The sequence below is a fragment of the Octopus bimaculoides genome, chromosome 7 (assembly GCF_046866305.1).
Source record: "Octopus bimaculoides isolate indiv1 chromosome 7, ASM4686630v1, whole genome shotgun sequence".
Classification (NCBI taxonomy): Eukaryota; Metazoa; Mollusca; class Cephalopoda; order Octopoda; family Octopodidae; genus Octopus; species Octopus bimaculoides.
The window spans coordinates 46,953,420-46,970,622 of record NC_142934.1 but is presented as its reverse complement, the minus strand read 5'-3'; the positions used below and the strand labels follow the sequence as shown (position 1 = coordinate 46,970,622).

The following is a 17,203-nucleotide window of genomic DNA, read 5'->3' as shown; positions in this document are numbered from 1 at the left end:
AAGCATCTAAACTTAGAATGTTAAACCAGAAGAAATGCTGCAAAGCATTTTGTCTGGTGTGATAACTATTCTTCCTCCTCGCTGCCTTCAATGTGGGGGCATAATAATAATATTGAGATAAAAGGAGTAGTTGTGTTCACTAACCTTGCTCAGTGATTTGAAATTTTTTCTTGCTGCAGAGGACAACAGCTTGAAGCATTTCATGGGGACTAACATGAGCTTTGAAATTTTGTGGATTCCACAATTTGCGTAGAAGTTCTCCGAATCTTTGGACAAGAAGAAACATTTGATCACCGGCTGGACGTCGAATACTTTTATAACTTTCCTCTTGCAGAAAGTAATTCCGCAGAGGGGGCACATGAGAAAGAGCCTAAAACAAGAAATGGAAAACATGTTTGTAAGCATACGATGGACACTAATCTCTCTTTCTCCCTCTCCCTTATACATGATAGATCGCTAGCCACTTAACCTTTATTATTTTCTCTTCCTGTTTATTTCTGTGTTCCTTTCTGTCGAAGAGCGTAGGCTCAAAATGTAAAAGACTTTCTCACTTCCCAAGCATTAAACTAATACATCTGTTTGTTGTTTACACACCTGTCTTCATCTTGATTTTTTGTAAATTCTCACTATATACATATGTACATACATATATATATATATATATATATTACTGGTTTCAGCCACAGGACAGCTACCACAACGAAGCACCATCTTCAAAGCACTGAGTAAATCATATCAACCCCAGAAATTATTTCAGCCTGGTAGTCCTTCTATTGATCTCTACTGAATGGCTACATTTTGTGATTTGCGATAAAAGGACACAACTCAAAGAAGTTTACAACCGAATAGCAACAAATATAATTAAACTGACATAGATACACACATGTGTGTGTGACTGTGTTTGTAACTGAGGATGAGCAAATTATAAGAAGTTGCATCGTATGACCCATGCAAGCAGAAGCGTGAACATGTTTAAAAACCTTAACCATGGTAGCAGTTGGTTCAATGTGATCACAATATTACCTCCCTTATCACTTATTATTGGCATTCATCACTCGCCATCATTTTACCTTATTGCTGTTCATTGTTCACTCTTACTTATAACTAGCATCTATCCATCCTTTCACATTTAAGCTGGCCATATCCGGTTCATATATTCTATGTGTTTTATGTTCAAACTGATTAAATCTGGCCTCTCACACCTATCCTACAATGTTATTCTAAAAATAAACAATCCCATCCTTGAAATGTCAAAGCAACAAAATAAAACATGATTAATTCAAAGCAATGTCAGTGTGCATGTGTGACAGAGCGCTGGTGTATTGAGAGAGAAGTTGGGCATAAGAGGAATTATATACAGTATGCAAAAGTGGAGACTGAGCTGGTTTGGTCACATGATGCAGATGGATGAGAACAGTTGTCTTCATCAACATTCATCATCGTTTAACGTCCGCTTTCCATGCTAGCATGGGTTGGACGATTTGACTGAGGACTGGCAAGCCAGAAGGCTGCACCAGGCTCCAATCTGATCTGGCAGGGTTTCTACAGCTGGATACCCTTCCTAACACCAACCACTCCGAGAGTGTAGTGGGTGCTTTTACGTGCCACCAGCACGAGGGCCAGTCACACGGTACTGGCAACGGCCATGCTCAAAAAAGTATTTTTTACGTGCCACCTGCACAGGAACCAGTCCAGCGGCACTGGCAACGACCTCGCTCGAATGATTTTCTAACGTACCACCAGCACGAGTGCTAGAAGGCAACGCTGGTAACGATTATGCTCAAATGGTGCTAGGGAAGTTGTGGAAGAGGAAGACCCAGGAAGAGATGGGATGAAGTATTGAAGGCTGATCTCAAAATGTTGAGCCTTATGATGGAGATAACAGAGGACTGAGATATGCAGTACATTGCTGTACTCAAGAAGAACCGCCCACCATAACAGAATTGAAATCCTAAAACGAAGATGCCACATAAAAAAGCATTGGTTTGGCTGCTGGAGTCACATTAGAAAGCACTGGTGCTGGTGTCACATAAGCAGCACCCAGATGTAGAAACCAAGCCAAAACAGACTATGGAACCAGGTATGGCCTCTGACCATGCCAGTTTCTGTTAAGCTGTCCAATCCATGACAATATGGAAAATGGAAGTTAAATGTTGAAGATGATGATGAATGTGAATACATTTCATACAGAAGAGTACTTTGAATGCTAAAATACCCATCTTTATTGCTGCTTATTATTCTTCCTTTCATATTACACATCTATCACTCATTATTGTTGATATCCAACACTCACTTCCATAACTCTTTCCATCACCCTGACTCCCCTCTATCATTCCACTCATGTTGTTACTCTAATAGACTTCCTTGCCAACAACCATGAAGCTATTGACTACTGTCTCTCTTCCATCACTCCCTCCACTATCACCTTCTCACTTCTACCATCCTCTTGCCTTGATTTCCTTTTTTTCGCTACTCTCTTAGTCATGTTGCTTTGAATAAATGGAGATAACGGGGTTTTATCTAGGTCTGGTGTTACAATAAAATGTTACAATAAAATGCATCCAGTACAGAGATTGTGAAGTAGGTTGCATACATCCTGCTGTAGAAACCATACCAAAATGGAAATGTATATGAGTGAAACATGGTCTCTGATCTATTTAAAGTAGTTGATAGTTTGAATAAAAAATTGGACAGTGATAAACTGTCCAACTCATGGACAGCATACATTAAATGATGATCATGACAATGTCCATCTTCTAGAAACCTCATAAAAATTGGTGTCACTCTGGTGCAGTAAGTAATTACAACTATATAATATAAAGGTATATCAACGTCGCCTTCCTGGCACTTGTGCCAGTGGCACGTGAAAAGACATTCAAGCAAGTTCATTGCCAGTACCGCTGGACTGGCTCCTGTGCAGGTGGCAAGTAAAATACACCATTTCGAGCGTGGTCGTTGACAGTACCCCTTGACTGGCCTTCGTGCCGGTGGCACGTAAAAGCACCCGCTACACTCTCGGAGTGGTTGGCGTTAGGAAGGGCATCCAGCTGTAGAAACTCTGCCAAATCAGATTGGATCCTGGTGTAGCCATCTGGTTCACCAGTCCTCAGTCAAATCGTCCAACCCATGCTAGCATGGAAAGCGGACGTTAAACGATGATGATGATGATGATGATGATGTAGGGAATTCTATTAATTTGTATTTCAAGAAAAACAGAGAAAGGATTTAAAAAATATTGTTTCAAATAGAATGTTAAAAAAATAGTGAAATTCCTTACCTGAAGGATGACATTGCAGTAGTCATTGGCTTTTATATTGTTTAAACCAACAATACCTAAGTAAATGAAGAAACAGAGATAGTTTACTTAAACAGAATTTACATCAAGTTGTGCTGACTGCAAAAAATAATGTTTGACAATAAAATACAACACTAGGACACTAAAAATATTAACGTTAACAAAACTATGATAGTAAAATTGGTTGCAAATTTTGGTACAAGACCAGCTAATTCAGGGTAGGGTCAAAGTTGATTAAATTGAGCCCCAGTGCTCAACTGGTTGCATCATTAGTAACGAGTTTCTGACAGGCAAATCTCTGGTTCACTGTATTTCTGATGATGTTTGTATGAGTCAGACAAAACAAATTAAGGCAAATGTTCTGTGGTTCATTATCTCAGCAACTTCACTTGTTTCCAAGCAAGGTAATATTTTCTCCTTGTCCAGATAGCTTTTCATGGTTGAGTGCAAATAAACAACACTACTTGTATGACTGTGATGTTTGTTTTTACAACTCTTTCTTTCTCACTCACTCTGTGTATACATGTGTGTACGTACATTATATATATATATATATATATATATATATATATATATATATATATACACACACACAGACATGTATATATTCACACACACACATACAATTAAAACCATTCCATTACTGACCATCCCATCTTCCTATTATGCACTAAGAACCATAACATCCAATGAATCCTATAATCCTATTTTTCTAACATAATAGGATGTGATTCAACAGAAAATTTGTTGCTGTTTCTAACAAGTTTATGTCTCATGTTGTGATAAAACGTTTGTGTCAATTTATACGTGTAGTACATTGTTCATAATGTGACATAAAATAAACAATGAACCCTAATTACAGATAAAAGAAATTAACAGGACTGTGAACAACTGAATGCAAAGACCCAGTCCTCAATAATACAATAGTGATAATAGCATAGTAAAGGCTGTTTGTTTGGCTTATAGTTAATAAAAACTAAGCTAATTTAAAACAAGATGTATCATTCTAGGTTTTAGCCAGAATTATTCTAAATGATATTTCGGAACACTTCTAGAAACTTCTATGGAAAGTTATAAAAGCCAGATTTTTTTCTGATTTTAGTTAGTGGATAGCATGCCTTTTGGAAGCTATGTCACTCAAACTCATATACACTCCTTGTATTTTGATGTTCTTGCACTAATGACATAAGACTTCTCAATAATGACCTTAAGTCATAAACCTAAACTCTTTCTCTAGTGCAGTTTCAATGGACTAGATTGGCAATTTTCTTGTGGATAAACTTTTAGACAAAAAATAGAAATAATATTCCCTTATATCAGTGGTTCCCAACCTTTTTGTGATTGCGTACCACTTGGAGGTTTCATACAGCTGCATACCACAGTTTCAGAAAAACTCAATTTGATCAGATAGCAATTTAATCACAAGTAGAAAACACAAATTAACTAACAACAAAGAATACAACTCAATTTAATGCGAGGGCTGAATCTGTTTCTTCTCCACCAGTTGGTCAATGCGGGGCATAACCTTGCTCACAGCACATCGGAAATCATGGCCTGGCGCAGCAAGTTGGTTTTGGCTGTTCAACATGGTGCTGGTAAGGCTGAGAACTCCTGCTCAGGAGAGGCTGAGAACCCCTCCCATGGAGAGGGGAAAATCAGTAGCTGGGGAACAGCGTGATGGGCTAGCATCGGGTATGAGAAGGTCATGCTTAGCCAGAAGTTTATAGGAGAACATTCTTTGTGCTTCGTCTTTGCTGTCTCGTCAGCCTGTATATCTATGAGTTCCTCTTGTCCCCTGGTCCCGACAGATACTTGGCTGGATCAAAAGAGAATAGATTGGCGATGTAGGCACAACATGTCATGTCTGGGAAGTAATGCATCAACTCAGTCTTGAGCAGTGAGAGATGATGGACGATTTCTTGGGCAAATTCATCATTGGGCTCGCTGTCAAATGTAGTCAGGAGTTTTAGCATTCTGTAGCATTTGCTCTCCACGTTCTTCAACCACAGATCCAACTTCCAGACAAATACTCCCAGTAACAAGAAAAGTGAAAAAGGTTGAAATTAAAACATAAGAACATACAGAAATGGAGATAAACAGAGCATGGAATTTAGGCTCACAGAGCATCTTCCATAAAATAATAAAGACATTTTTACCTGGTAGGTAGGTAGTTCCATCATAAGCACGAGATAATTTAGGGTTGGAATCTAACTTTTTAATATGAAAATTGTTGAAAGTTGGATTTAAAACATACTGTGGATGAAAAAAAAAATATTAAATGATTTTTTAATAAATAAAAAAAAAACATTTAGGAAACTTTAAAATCTCACCCATCACTAGAAAAACATATATATACATATGTGTATGTATACACACATACACATGCAGATATGTAGCTTCATTTGTTCATTTTATAATGCTTTCCATTCTAGCATGGGTTAAATGGATCCTATTTTTCTAGTAAGGGATCCTCTATTTCACACATCTTCAAAAGTGCACAACTATCAGACAATTTGTTCACAGGGAATTGACAACACCACCATTAGTGAAGGTTTACATTCTGTCAAGTGCAGTCCATAAACATCCTCTCTCACACACACACATACACACAAACACATGCTGCTGCCGCCACCACCACTACCATCACTTAACATCTGTTTTCTATGCTGACATGGGTTAGATGGTTTGACTGGAGCTGGTAAGCCACACTCAACTCCAGTTATCTATTTGGCTTGGTTGCTATGCCAAAACACACAAACATATATTATGCCAGGCTCCCACACAGGTTCTGTCAATCAAATTAGCTCAAAACTGCTGAAGAAGAAACTATTGTTCACATATAAATGAACTGGAAAAAACAAAACTTGATTTACAATTTAGGTATTTTCCATGCAGTAGGCATCTCTGGGTAGTTACTTTCAGTCATTATTATTATCTGATATCTACTTGCTTATATTACTGGACATGAATATATTGATTCTCTTACCAATAATTTAGCAGAGAGATGATTATGTTGAGGAGTTCCAACAGGACTAAAATGTCTTGAGTTATCATCCTTACTTGCACATTAACATATTTTCTTTTCATAGCATAGGTATTTTATAACAATTTTGCTTTTCCTCTGTTACTTAGCCTGTCTGTATTGCTTCCAAGAGATTAGTTGAAGGAGGGGGGGAAGGTGGTGGTGAGGGAAATGTGTAAATTTTTTTTGAACCAAGTTTTTTAACTCTGTTATTTAGCCCGTCTGTAAGTTTTCATGTGATTAGTTGACGGGAAAGGCAAAGAGCAAAAGGAGAGAGAAAAAAGAGGGTAAGGTGAAGAGTGAGAAAGAGGGAGGGTGCTGGGTATTAAGTTTATAAAGTGCATTAAGTAATCATTGTAGTCCAATTTCTTTCATTTTTCAATGAGGAGCAGATAAGCAACTATCTTTCCATAGACACAACACAGGCTACTCTTTCAGGTTTTGGGATAAAATTTTCAGAAATAACCCAATAAGTTTACCATTAATTCCATGAAATATTCCATGGGTCCCACTAGTTATTTACTAATTAGATTTGTTTTTGTCTTTACTACATTAAATATGATGATAATAGCACTGATGACTATAATCCAAAAACTTCAAAAAAGAAATTTAATCTGTTTCACAATTAAAATGAGAGGAAGAAGGACTTACTGTTTGAAATACTTACAATAATATCTTCAAGTGAGGAATCTATAATTTCATAGTTGTCAGGTAAACAGTAAAATTTCTGTGTTCTTAAATTAAGATAAACTCGATGTCCATCTTGCACACTGTGGGTATATGCATGAGATTTCGTACCACGGCCTAATGATAGGGGATAGTAAATGAATAAATTAAATGAAGTAATTCACAACAAATTCATCAAGGGAATAACATTTTGCACTAAATTACATTTCACTGAATGATTTAAGGGATTTCTGTAGCTGTTAAACTCATCAAATGTGATCTGTCTTTAGACAGCCAATCGAAAGTATATACAAAAATAGAATTGCTAAAATTGTACAATGGAATTATGTATCTTTTATCTGTTTTAGTCATTTGATTGTAGCTATGCTGGGGCACTACCTTGATGGGTTTTAGTCAAACAAACTGAACCCAGGAATTTTGTTTTATTAAAGTCTAATAATTATTCTATCACTCTCTTTTGCCAAACCGCTAAACACACCAACACTTGTTGTCAAATGGTGGGAAGGGTCAAACAGACGCACACATATCTATCTATCTATGACAAGCTTCTTTCAGTTTCCCTCAACCTAATCCACTCACAAGGCTTTTGTTGGCCTGAGACTATAGTGGAAGAGATTTATCCAAGGTGCCATGCAGTGAACCTGGAGCCATGTGGTTGGAAAGCAAGTTTCTTACCACACAGCCATGGCTATGTGGTAAGAAGCTGTAGTGGATTAAGTGAACAATATTTCCTTGGACAGCAAATGTATGCTTTAGTACCATCAGTGATAAAGAGGCAGGATCTGATTTCTAATTAGCAAGCTTTATTTACTCTTCATCATCATTTAATGACTGTTGTCCTGTTGGCAAGCTGTACCAGACTCCAGTCTGGTTTGGCATGATTTCTATGGATGGATGCCCTTCTTAATGCAGACGACTTTAGAGTATAGTGGGTGCTTTTATGTGGCAACTTATGGATGCTTTTACGGGACAACGCATGGGCTCTTTTACGTGGCACCACGTGGGCGCTTTTATGTGGCATCACCAGCAGGATTAGCCTTAAAACTTCTGCTGTGAGGTACGGCTCTTCTTGAGTACAGCCAGGTGCCTGGTATCTCTGTCTTTTGTCATCTCTTGTAATGTTAAATCTATTTAAGTCTTAAAACTCTTACAAACACAATACCAGGAAGAGCAACACCATTTTAATGTTTTTTTTTTTACTATACTGGAGTAATTTGTTTGGGTCTACAGTACACCATACTACCATTGCTTTCACCTGTGAAGCCAAACATACTGAGATCTGAACTTACCAAATTTTCTCCCCCATCTTCCTTAATTTTTTACTTCTATTAGTGACTCTTTCTCACCATCCATTTCCATCATTATGAATTTGAATTGAGAGCTTGGGTCAAATGAATCTTTCATTAACTGATTACACAACCATGAATGTCACCCCTATGGATGTGCTGCAGTTACTCTTTTGATAGAGTACCGTTAGCTCTTCCCTACCTCTTCACAATCCACTATGCTGCAGTCCCATGACTTCACTGTATCCCTGGCAGGGTGGCTAGATGGGTGCTATGCCTTGCCAAAGGGCACAGTTGTCACCCCGTGAGACATTTTCAAAATAACTGCATTGTTAATCATATTTAATGAGAGAAAGTTTAGAAAATATTTTTTTTCAACCATGACCTACCTTGGAAGTATTTGCCACAAACCAAGCAGGCATAAACATTGATATGTGATAATGAAACCGAACAAAGTTTTTCAAAATCGAAGTCGAGTACAGATCTGCAAAGAAATTGAGGGATAAAAACTACATTATATTTCACAACATAAGAATAACAAGGCATGAATTTTTTTGCCTTTTGCTTTGTTGGGAGTTGTGGGGGGGAAGGGTTTAATTGATTACACTGACTCCAGTACTCCCTGAAAGAATGAAAGACAAATTTAACATCGGTGGTATTTGAACTCAACATAAAAACATACAAAATGCATTTTGTCTGGTCTGCTAACAATTCCGCCAGCTTGCTGCCTTAATAATAATAATAATCCTTTCTGTTGTATGCACAAGACCTGAAATTTGTGAGGAGGGGCTAGTTGCTTACACTGATACCCCTGCTCAACAGGTGCTTACTGTATCAACCGAGAAAGGATGATAGGCAATGTCAACCTCGGCAGTATATGAACTTAGAATGTAAAGACAGATGAAATGCTACTAAGCATTTTGTTTGGCATGCCAAAGATTCTGCCAGTTTGCCGCCTTAATAATAACAATAATGATGATGATTTAAAATTTTTGGGACAAAGCCAGCAGTTTTAAGGAAGGGGACAAGTCAGTTACAGCAGAAATGAACTCAAAAACACATGTATTCAAAGTGAGTCTATTAACTACACAGGCATATGTGGTAAAAATTTTGTCTCTGAATCACATAGTCCGGTTCAGTCTCACTGCATGGCACCTTGGGCAAGTGTCTTCTGGGCTGACTAAAACCTGGTGAGTGGATCTAGTAGACAGAAACTGAAAATACCCATCATATTATGTTTGTGTTACTGTTTCCTTGGCCTCACATCACAAGTGTCATCGTCATGCAAGCAGAGGCTTTTGCTTCCAATCTTCTGTGAAAACATGTCTGGTGATAGGGTAATGTTATTTTACTTGGAAACAGGAGGGCTTGTAGTAGGAAGGGCGTCTGGATGCAGGAAATCTGCTTTAACAAATTATGTCTGAACCATGCAAGTCTAAATAAGTGTTTGTTAGAACAATTATGATAAGGATGATGGCAGTCATGCCTGCACTTTATTTGAGAATATTTCTATAAACATTTAATAGAAGGTCGAATTGATAGGGTGAAGTGAACATGTCAAGTAAGGTAATAATAAATAAATTTATAAGGTGTACATTAAGAAACAGAGGAATATAACTGGAATTAGTAACAACCAAATTTCCCTCAAATCACACCTTGTCATATAAGAAAAGGATAGACATTGGATAATGAAATTTTAGATTAAAATGACAAGTTGATCATGGTTGGAATGCTTTTGATCAAAGGTGCTGGATCAGAGATGATCTTGGGTTAAACAAACAGTAATTTAAATAGATTTTTTTTTCTATAGTTTCAGCTCAGAGCTGCAGCCATATTGATGTACCGCCATTGGTAAATTTTCCTTAATTTATCATCATCACCATCATTTAACGTCTGTTCTCCATGCTGATTTGGCATGATTTTTAAGGCTGGGTGCCCTTCCCAATGCCAATCATTTTACAGAGTGTGCTGGATGCTTTTACATGGAGCTACACAGGTGCTTTTATGTGGCACCACCATGAGTGCTTTACACCACCAGAAGGATTGGTCTTAACACTTCTACTGTGGGATACAGGTCACCTTGAGTATGGCCAACTTAGGGTTTATATTATTAAAATACATTGCTTAACTTGAATCAACAAGGGAATCTCTATGCAGTTGCTTGACCTGCTTGTGATAGTAGACAAGTCTCCCACAAATCATGTTATCATTTAAAAACTGGGAAGAACACACTGGATTTATTGGGTTGTCCGGAAAGTTCGTGCCGATTTATAGCTTACCTTTCGACTTATTTGCCATGAAACCACCTCAATTCTGCGAAGAGGGTATTTTCAAGTTAAAAGAAAGATGGAGACGCATTGTGCAACAAAATGGTTCATATTTGGTTAATTAAAAATGTAATGTAAGTATTTATTGACCTTTTTCTTGCCTTTAAAAATTGGCACAAACTTTCCGGACAACCCAATAGTTGTTTTGGGTGTGGAAAAGGAAGGAGTCATGAAAGCTTTAATTTTATGCCAGCTCAGTCAAAGTAGGGATGAGTTGAATGTAATAAAGAATAGCTTACCTGTTTATGGTATCAAGGTAAGGGCAAGATCGACTACGGTCACTTTCAGCTGAACAAATAGAATTGAAAATAAACACATTATATAGCCATCAGAAGTAATTTTAAAGTTTTGTATTCAGAGAATAAATAACTCATATATATAAGCATTATTATTTTATAAAATCTTCTCGAGGTATTCGGAGAGAGAGATTTAATATTGATGAAATATTTACAGATTTTCAAAAATATAAATACATGGAGACTGAAAGATATGGATATATAACGTGACTTTAATATATATACGGACTGATGACATATTTAAAAATATGACAAATATAAATACTTGGAAAAGTGACTTAGCAAAGATGTGGCTGTCTTCTAGTGCCTGGAGTCTGTATGATCCAATTCCTCCATCAACCAAGGTACCCAAACGTTGTCTATGCATTCACTGACAAGCTATTGGTGACTTATGAAAATGAGATGTGGGGAAAATGTCCAGATGTTTTCTGAAGACATCTTAGGACCAATCTAAGAATATATGACACACTTGTTGGCACTCTGTCGCTTACGACATCGAGGGTTCCAGTTGATCCGATCAACGGAACAGCCTGCTCGTGAAATTAACGTGCAAGTGGCTGAGCACTCCACAGACACATGTACCCTTAACGTAGTTCTCGGGGATATTCAGCGTGACACAGTGTGACAAGGCTGACCCTTTGAATTACAGGCACAACAGAAACAGGAAGTAAGAGTGAGAGAAAGTTGTGGTGAAAGAGTACAGCAGGGTTCTCCACCATCCCCTGCTGGAGCCTCGTGGAGCTTTAGGTGTTTTCGCTCAATAAACACTCACAACGCCTGGTCTGGGAATCGAAACCGCGATCCTATGACTGCGAGTCCGCTGCCCTAACCACTGGGCCATTGCACCTCCTCATATGACACAACCACATTACAAATGAAGTAATTTTGAAGAATAGGGCTGAGTAACCTAAAGAATACCACTATTGTATAAGGTAGTGCTTTGTTGATAGAATGAGTACCAGTTGAGCACTGGTGCTGTCCTAATTGACTAGGCCCTTTCCACCAAATTTAAGCTCTTGTGCTAATAGTAGAAAAGATCATTCATCATCAACATTTAATGTCAGTTGTTCATGCTAACATGGGTATGATAGTTTGACCAGAGCTGGCAAGCCAGAGAGCTGCATCAGGCATCAGTTTGATTTGGCATGGTGTCTGTGGCTGGATGCCCTTCCGAACACCAAGGGTGTGCTGGATGCCCTTCCTAACACCAGAGTGTGCTGGGAGCTTTTATGTGGCACCACATGGGTGCTATTAATGTGATGCAACACAGGCGCTTTTATGAGGCACTGGTACAAGGACTCTCGGAGGTCAATCCTCTCTACCCAGGAGAGCAGAGGTATTGTTGAGTACAGTAAGGTGCCATGCATCCCAGTCCTTTGTCATCTTGCCTGAAATGCTCAGCGTCCTGAGATCATTTTTCAGTACTTCATCCCATTATTATTATTATTATTATTATTATTATTATTATTATTCTTAGCAGTATTTTGCCTGTGGCTATGTTCTGAGTTTAAATTCTGCCACACTTGACTTTGCCTTTCATCCTTTTGAGGTCGATAAAATAAGTACCAGTAGAACACTGGAGTTGATGTAATCGACTCATCCCCTTCCCCAAAACTGCTGCCTTTGTGGCAAAATTTGAAACCATTATTATTATTGTTGCTGTTGTTGTTACAGAATCATTACAGCATCAGATAAAAGTACCTTGCAATATTTGTTCCAGCACTTTACATCCTGAGTTCAAATACAGCTGAAGTCAACTTTGTTAAAGCTTTACTAACTTGATTGATCTGTGATGAAACCTGGATTTAATTTCATTTTATACCTACTTTGCTATCAATTATATAGATAATTGCAAACATGGTCTGTAAAGATAACTTATTTTAATACAATATTTATGTGTACATTTCCAAAAATGTTTTTTCTGTTGCACGCGAGTGCACACACGCACTGGGTAAAAGTTCAGTATGAATTATGTTATTTATTGCTGTATGCACATGTAAAATTACAGCTCAATTCCAATTGAAATGAACATTTTTTTATTTTGTAATTCGTGTTTGTGATGAGTATATTAAAAAAAAATCTGATCTTCAATATAAACTTAAAAGGAACTTTTTTCAGAAATAGTGTCATTTAGCTGTTGTTTCTAGCATGTTGGAAGTGACATATTTGCATCCCTCCCCTATTTTCCCCCCACTCCAAAAAATTTTCTTCGGATTCCTGTGTTTTTGATATAGGAAATTACGATTTTGCTCCCCAAACAAGTTTTCAAAATTTTCAGTGTTATTTTAAGAAAATTAAGATGAAAAAAAATTCCCGGGTTCGTAATCTCTATTTGTCTACAGGGATTAACAAAAAATTTCCAAAAAAAAAAATTAAAAATTAAGGCATTCTTTCGTTAAGGTATTACAAAATTGGGGTAAGGAGGGGAAGATTAAAATTTTGAAAACGTGTTTTTTGGGGAAAAATCGTAATCTCCTACATCGAAAACACAGGAATCCGAAGAAGTTTCGGAAAAACAAACAGCGGTAGAGGGAGGGTGCACGCCGTTTACGTTCACCGAAACAGCTATTATTTCTAGGGATGAACAGCGCAGTTAGCAATTACAAGGTAACGGATTCGACCCCATTGTGTAACAACTAAGGTAATTATTTTCTAATAATTGCCCCAGATTGGTTGGCTAAAGCATGCCTTATAAGTGAAATTAGGCAGACAGAAACTACTTGTCTAGCCTGGTCCCACAATGTGTCATGCAGATTCCGCCGGAGAATTACGATATGAGAGCACACATGTCAGTAGAATAGACAATAACTTAGACGCTAACGTAATTATTTGGGAGTTCGGTTAAACAAACCGGTACTACTAAAGCAGCGCGGACCCGAACGCGCAGTCGCGCGTCCGGTCTAGCTAGTCGTGAGTGGTCGATCCTAACCCTAAACACGTATTCATTTGCACACGCAGGTTAGGGTTATGGTTAGGGACAGGGTTAGGGTTAGGATCGACCACTCAAGACTAGCTAGCGCGGACGCGCGACTGCGCGTTCGGGTCCGCGCTGCTTTAGTAGTACCAAACAAACCAGCTAAAAATTCATGGTCGGAAATTTTGCGATACACCATCACTGTCATTATCATCCCCATTATTAAGGCGGCGAACTGGCGGAATCGTTGGAGCGTCGGTAGAGACACCGTGCGGTATTCATGCTGGCTCTTTACGTTCTGAGTTCAAATCCCGTCGCTGTCAACTTTGCTATCCATCCTATCGTAATCGATAGAAATAAAGTACGAGTCTAGTACTGGAGCCGATTTGATAGACTAACCCCTGTACAATGAAAGTTACTGGTCGTGTGCCTAAAATAACAATTATTATTGCTTTATTGTCCCAACTAATAACTACAAGTAGTCCCGCCAATTTTGGCCCTTGTCATCAACCATCGACTATAAATATTTTATTCTCTATCACGTCTGTTTATAGATTGTAATTTGCTGTAAATTTTGTGGCCGAAATAAATAAACTGATTAAAAAAAAGAAAATGAAAATAGTTTTAAAGTAAAACTAAGTTTCAATGAATTTAGTGAAAAAGTAAATTTACACACTGCAAATAGCAATCTAATAATAATAAATATTGAGTTACCTTCTGCTACGTAAGATTTATTTTCTTTTTTAGATTTTTTAGGCGAGATATTCTCAGTGGAAGTTTTCTCAAGAAGACGTTTACCATTGACTTGATCAGCCATATTTACCACAAAGTGTAATTCAGGATAATGTTGTTATTGCAACACAAATATAAGAGTAAATTATGATACATAAAATGTAGCATGTTTCAATATAAAATAAAATATTAAAAAAAAGAAATAGAATTTTCAATATAAAATTTTAAATGAATTAAAGTTTTAAATATGTTAAGACTAACTCACACTGTGTGTCGCTAACTCAAAATAATTTGGTTTACGGTAAAACGGTGTCTTTTTTTTTTTTCCATGTTTTGGCGGTGTAATGTTTGTTAATTAACATTGGTAAGACAAGCAAGCCTAACTTGGAAAATAGTTTACGGAGCAGTAGCAAATCCCAAACCGAAGTCTTTGGTGATGCAACAGTTTTTCTTAGTGAAATAAGCCACGACAATGTTTGATGGTGTTGAAAGTGAAACTTGGTAACGTTAGTTTTGTTGATAGCCAAGTTAGAAGTATACTTGTGCCTCTCCTCAGTGATGGTGAGTAATGGATTGTCGCTACCAGTGCAGTTGTTGACAGTATCTGCACCTGATCGGTGGTATTAATGTATCGATTTTAAACACTAATATATACGTCTCTTACCCACTTAATAAGGGATTTTAAAAATGGAATTGATTACCTCTACTTTATTTCATAAATATTTGCCATAAAGGCATTACAAAGAGGGGACGAACAAGGACAGACAAACATAAAAGGGGTGAAGTAGCTGTATCGATTAAGTATTTACAATTTTGAATATACAATAATAATTTGATTATATTTACAATGTTCGATTAAAACACTGCTCATTACAGATGCAATTTGTAATGGCTTTCCTGAAGGATAGGCATCCGACCACCAGGGTAGACCCCTCTTTCTTTCCCTTGTTTTTGGTTCCCACTTACCTAGTTCCAAACACTCCCAGCTTCCTCGCCACATTCTTCCATCTTCTCATGAATCTGTCTTACCCTACTCAGTTCCGTATCTTGACGGCTAACCAACACCATCAATACGATCATCACTACTACCATCGTCACAAGCAATAACAATATCACAATCATCAACAACAGTACCAATGCCACAACCACCACTAAGACAGCCCCATGGCGGAATTCTGCTTTATGCACCACACATAACCCCTCACTACATTATTTTGGGGGAATTTTCAAAAAATTTTTGCGAATTTGTGTTCTTACACACGGGAATTCACACATCTATGAAAGAAAAAAATTGTTTATGGGGGGAGAAAGATATTGAAAAACATCAATACGCCAGAGGGACAAACAAACGAGGAGGGTGTAAGGTGGTCGTGAGATGTGTTAAAAATAACACCTAAATAGCCCCTAAATCATACCAATTTTTTTTTTTTTTGGCTTTTGCGTAATCGTATCAATTCTCGTGTGTGTAGAACACAACTTTACAAAGATTTTCTGAATTCCCAAAAATTAAGTTAGGGGAAATCCTTCCGGAAGGCTTCCGCCCGTCTCTCCCTCGCCCCATTTTCTCCCAATTTTTTTTTTAATGTTTTTTTTTTTTTTTGCCAATACCCCACCGTTTTCGGATACGAAGGTAACGGAAAATTTCCAAAAATCGGCATTGTTAAATCCCCCCCCCCCCCCCAATTCTTCAATTTTGACTTTTTTCCCCAACACTAACCCTAACCTTAACACCGTAACCGTAAGTACAGAAATATTTTGAAATTTTTGTCGGAATCATAATGTCCGTATTTTCCCGCATATTTAGAAAAAAAAATTCTTAAAAGAAATTTTACAAAAATTTTTGTCGGAATCATAATGTCCGTATTTTTCCGCATATTTTGAAAAAAAAAAAATTTCTGAAAGAAGTGAAAAATGAAGGAAATGGGGGGGGGGGGGTTAATTTTAAAATGCCGATTTTTGCCAATTTTTTGGCAGATTCGTATTCCCCGTTGCCGAAAAGGCGGGGTTGTGTCGAAAAAAAAAAAAATTTTTTAAAGGATGTTTTTTTTTTGTGGGGGGTGGAAGTTTTGCCTTCCTGTCTTCCCCTATTATCACCACCAAACAACACTACCCCCACCATTATCACAAACAACACGACCTCTATATCAATACCAATCACTATCACCATAAATGCCACCATCACCGCCAACAACATTAATATCGACATCAACACTATCTTCACTGCCACCAATAACCCGAAGGGAGCAGTAACGTTATATTTCTTTCTCATCAAGGAGGAGCAGTGACGATTTAAAAAGTGGGCGACAAATTGCTATAAAATAAATTCAATAAAATGAAAATAGTTGTAAAATTATTCAACACCATGGCTAAGAAAGAATTATGTAGATGCAAACTATATTTTGTCTTCTCATTACTAGAAAAGGGGAGGAGGGTAGTGATCCACGCATTGGGAAGATCTAGAAATAGCAGTCAAATCTTCAAATAATATTACATTGTCTTCAATGTAAGGACACATTATATAATGTAGTCCTTGATAGATGAGATGGTAATGGCAAGAACGCCTTGAATCATAGGTCTCTTCGATCAGAGCTGACCTGGGGTTAAACAACAACAGCCATAAACTAATAATCTAAAAATAGCAACC

General features: G+C 37.5%; 1 protein-coding gene across 2 annotated transcripts in view; it reads right to left on the bottom strand.

Moving 5' to 3' along the window:
• The window catches only part of LOC106880809 (ubiquitin carboxyl-terminal hydrolase 39), a 29,621-nt gene extending 13,971 nt beyond the window's left edge, over window positions 1–15,650 (bottom strand). The window contains exons 1-7 of one of the 2 annotated variants that reach the window (XM_089355257.1): window positions 15,526–15,650; window positions 10,857–10,905; window positions 8,680–8,774; window positions 6,985–7,121; window positions 5,452–5,548; window positions 3,278–3,333; window positions 145–370 (exon numbers count right to left, since the gene is read on the bottom strand). In XM_089355257.1, the coding sequence (XP_089211383.1) occupies window positions 145–370; window positions 3,278–3,333; window positions 5,452–5,548; window positions 6,985–7,121; window positions 8,680–8,774; window positions 10,857–10,905; window positions 15,526–15,559 (694 nt within the window). In that variant the 5' untranslated portion in view covers window positions 15,560–15,650. Of the gene's footprint in view, window positions 1–144; window positions 371–3,277; window positions 3,334–5,451; window positions 5,549–6,984; window positions 7,122–8,679; window positions 8,775–10,856; window positions 10,906–14,541; window positions 14,654–15,525 lie in introns of those variants that run through there. The other variant, XM_014930934.3, reaches the window with a different exon arrangement.
• Between the last annotated feature and the right edge of the window lie 1,553 nt (window positions 15,651–17,203).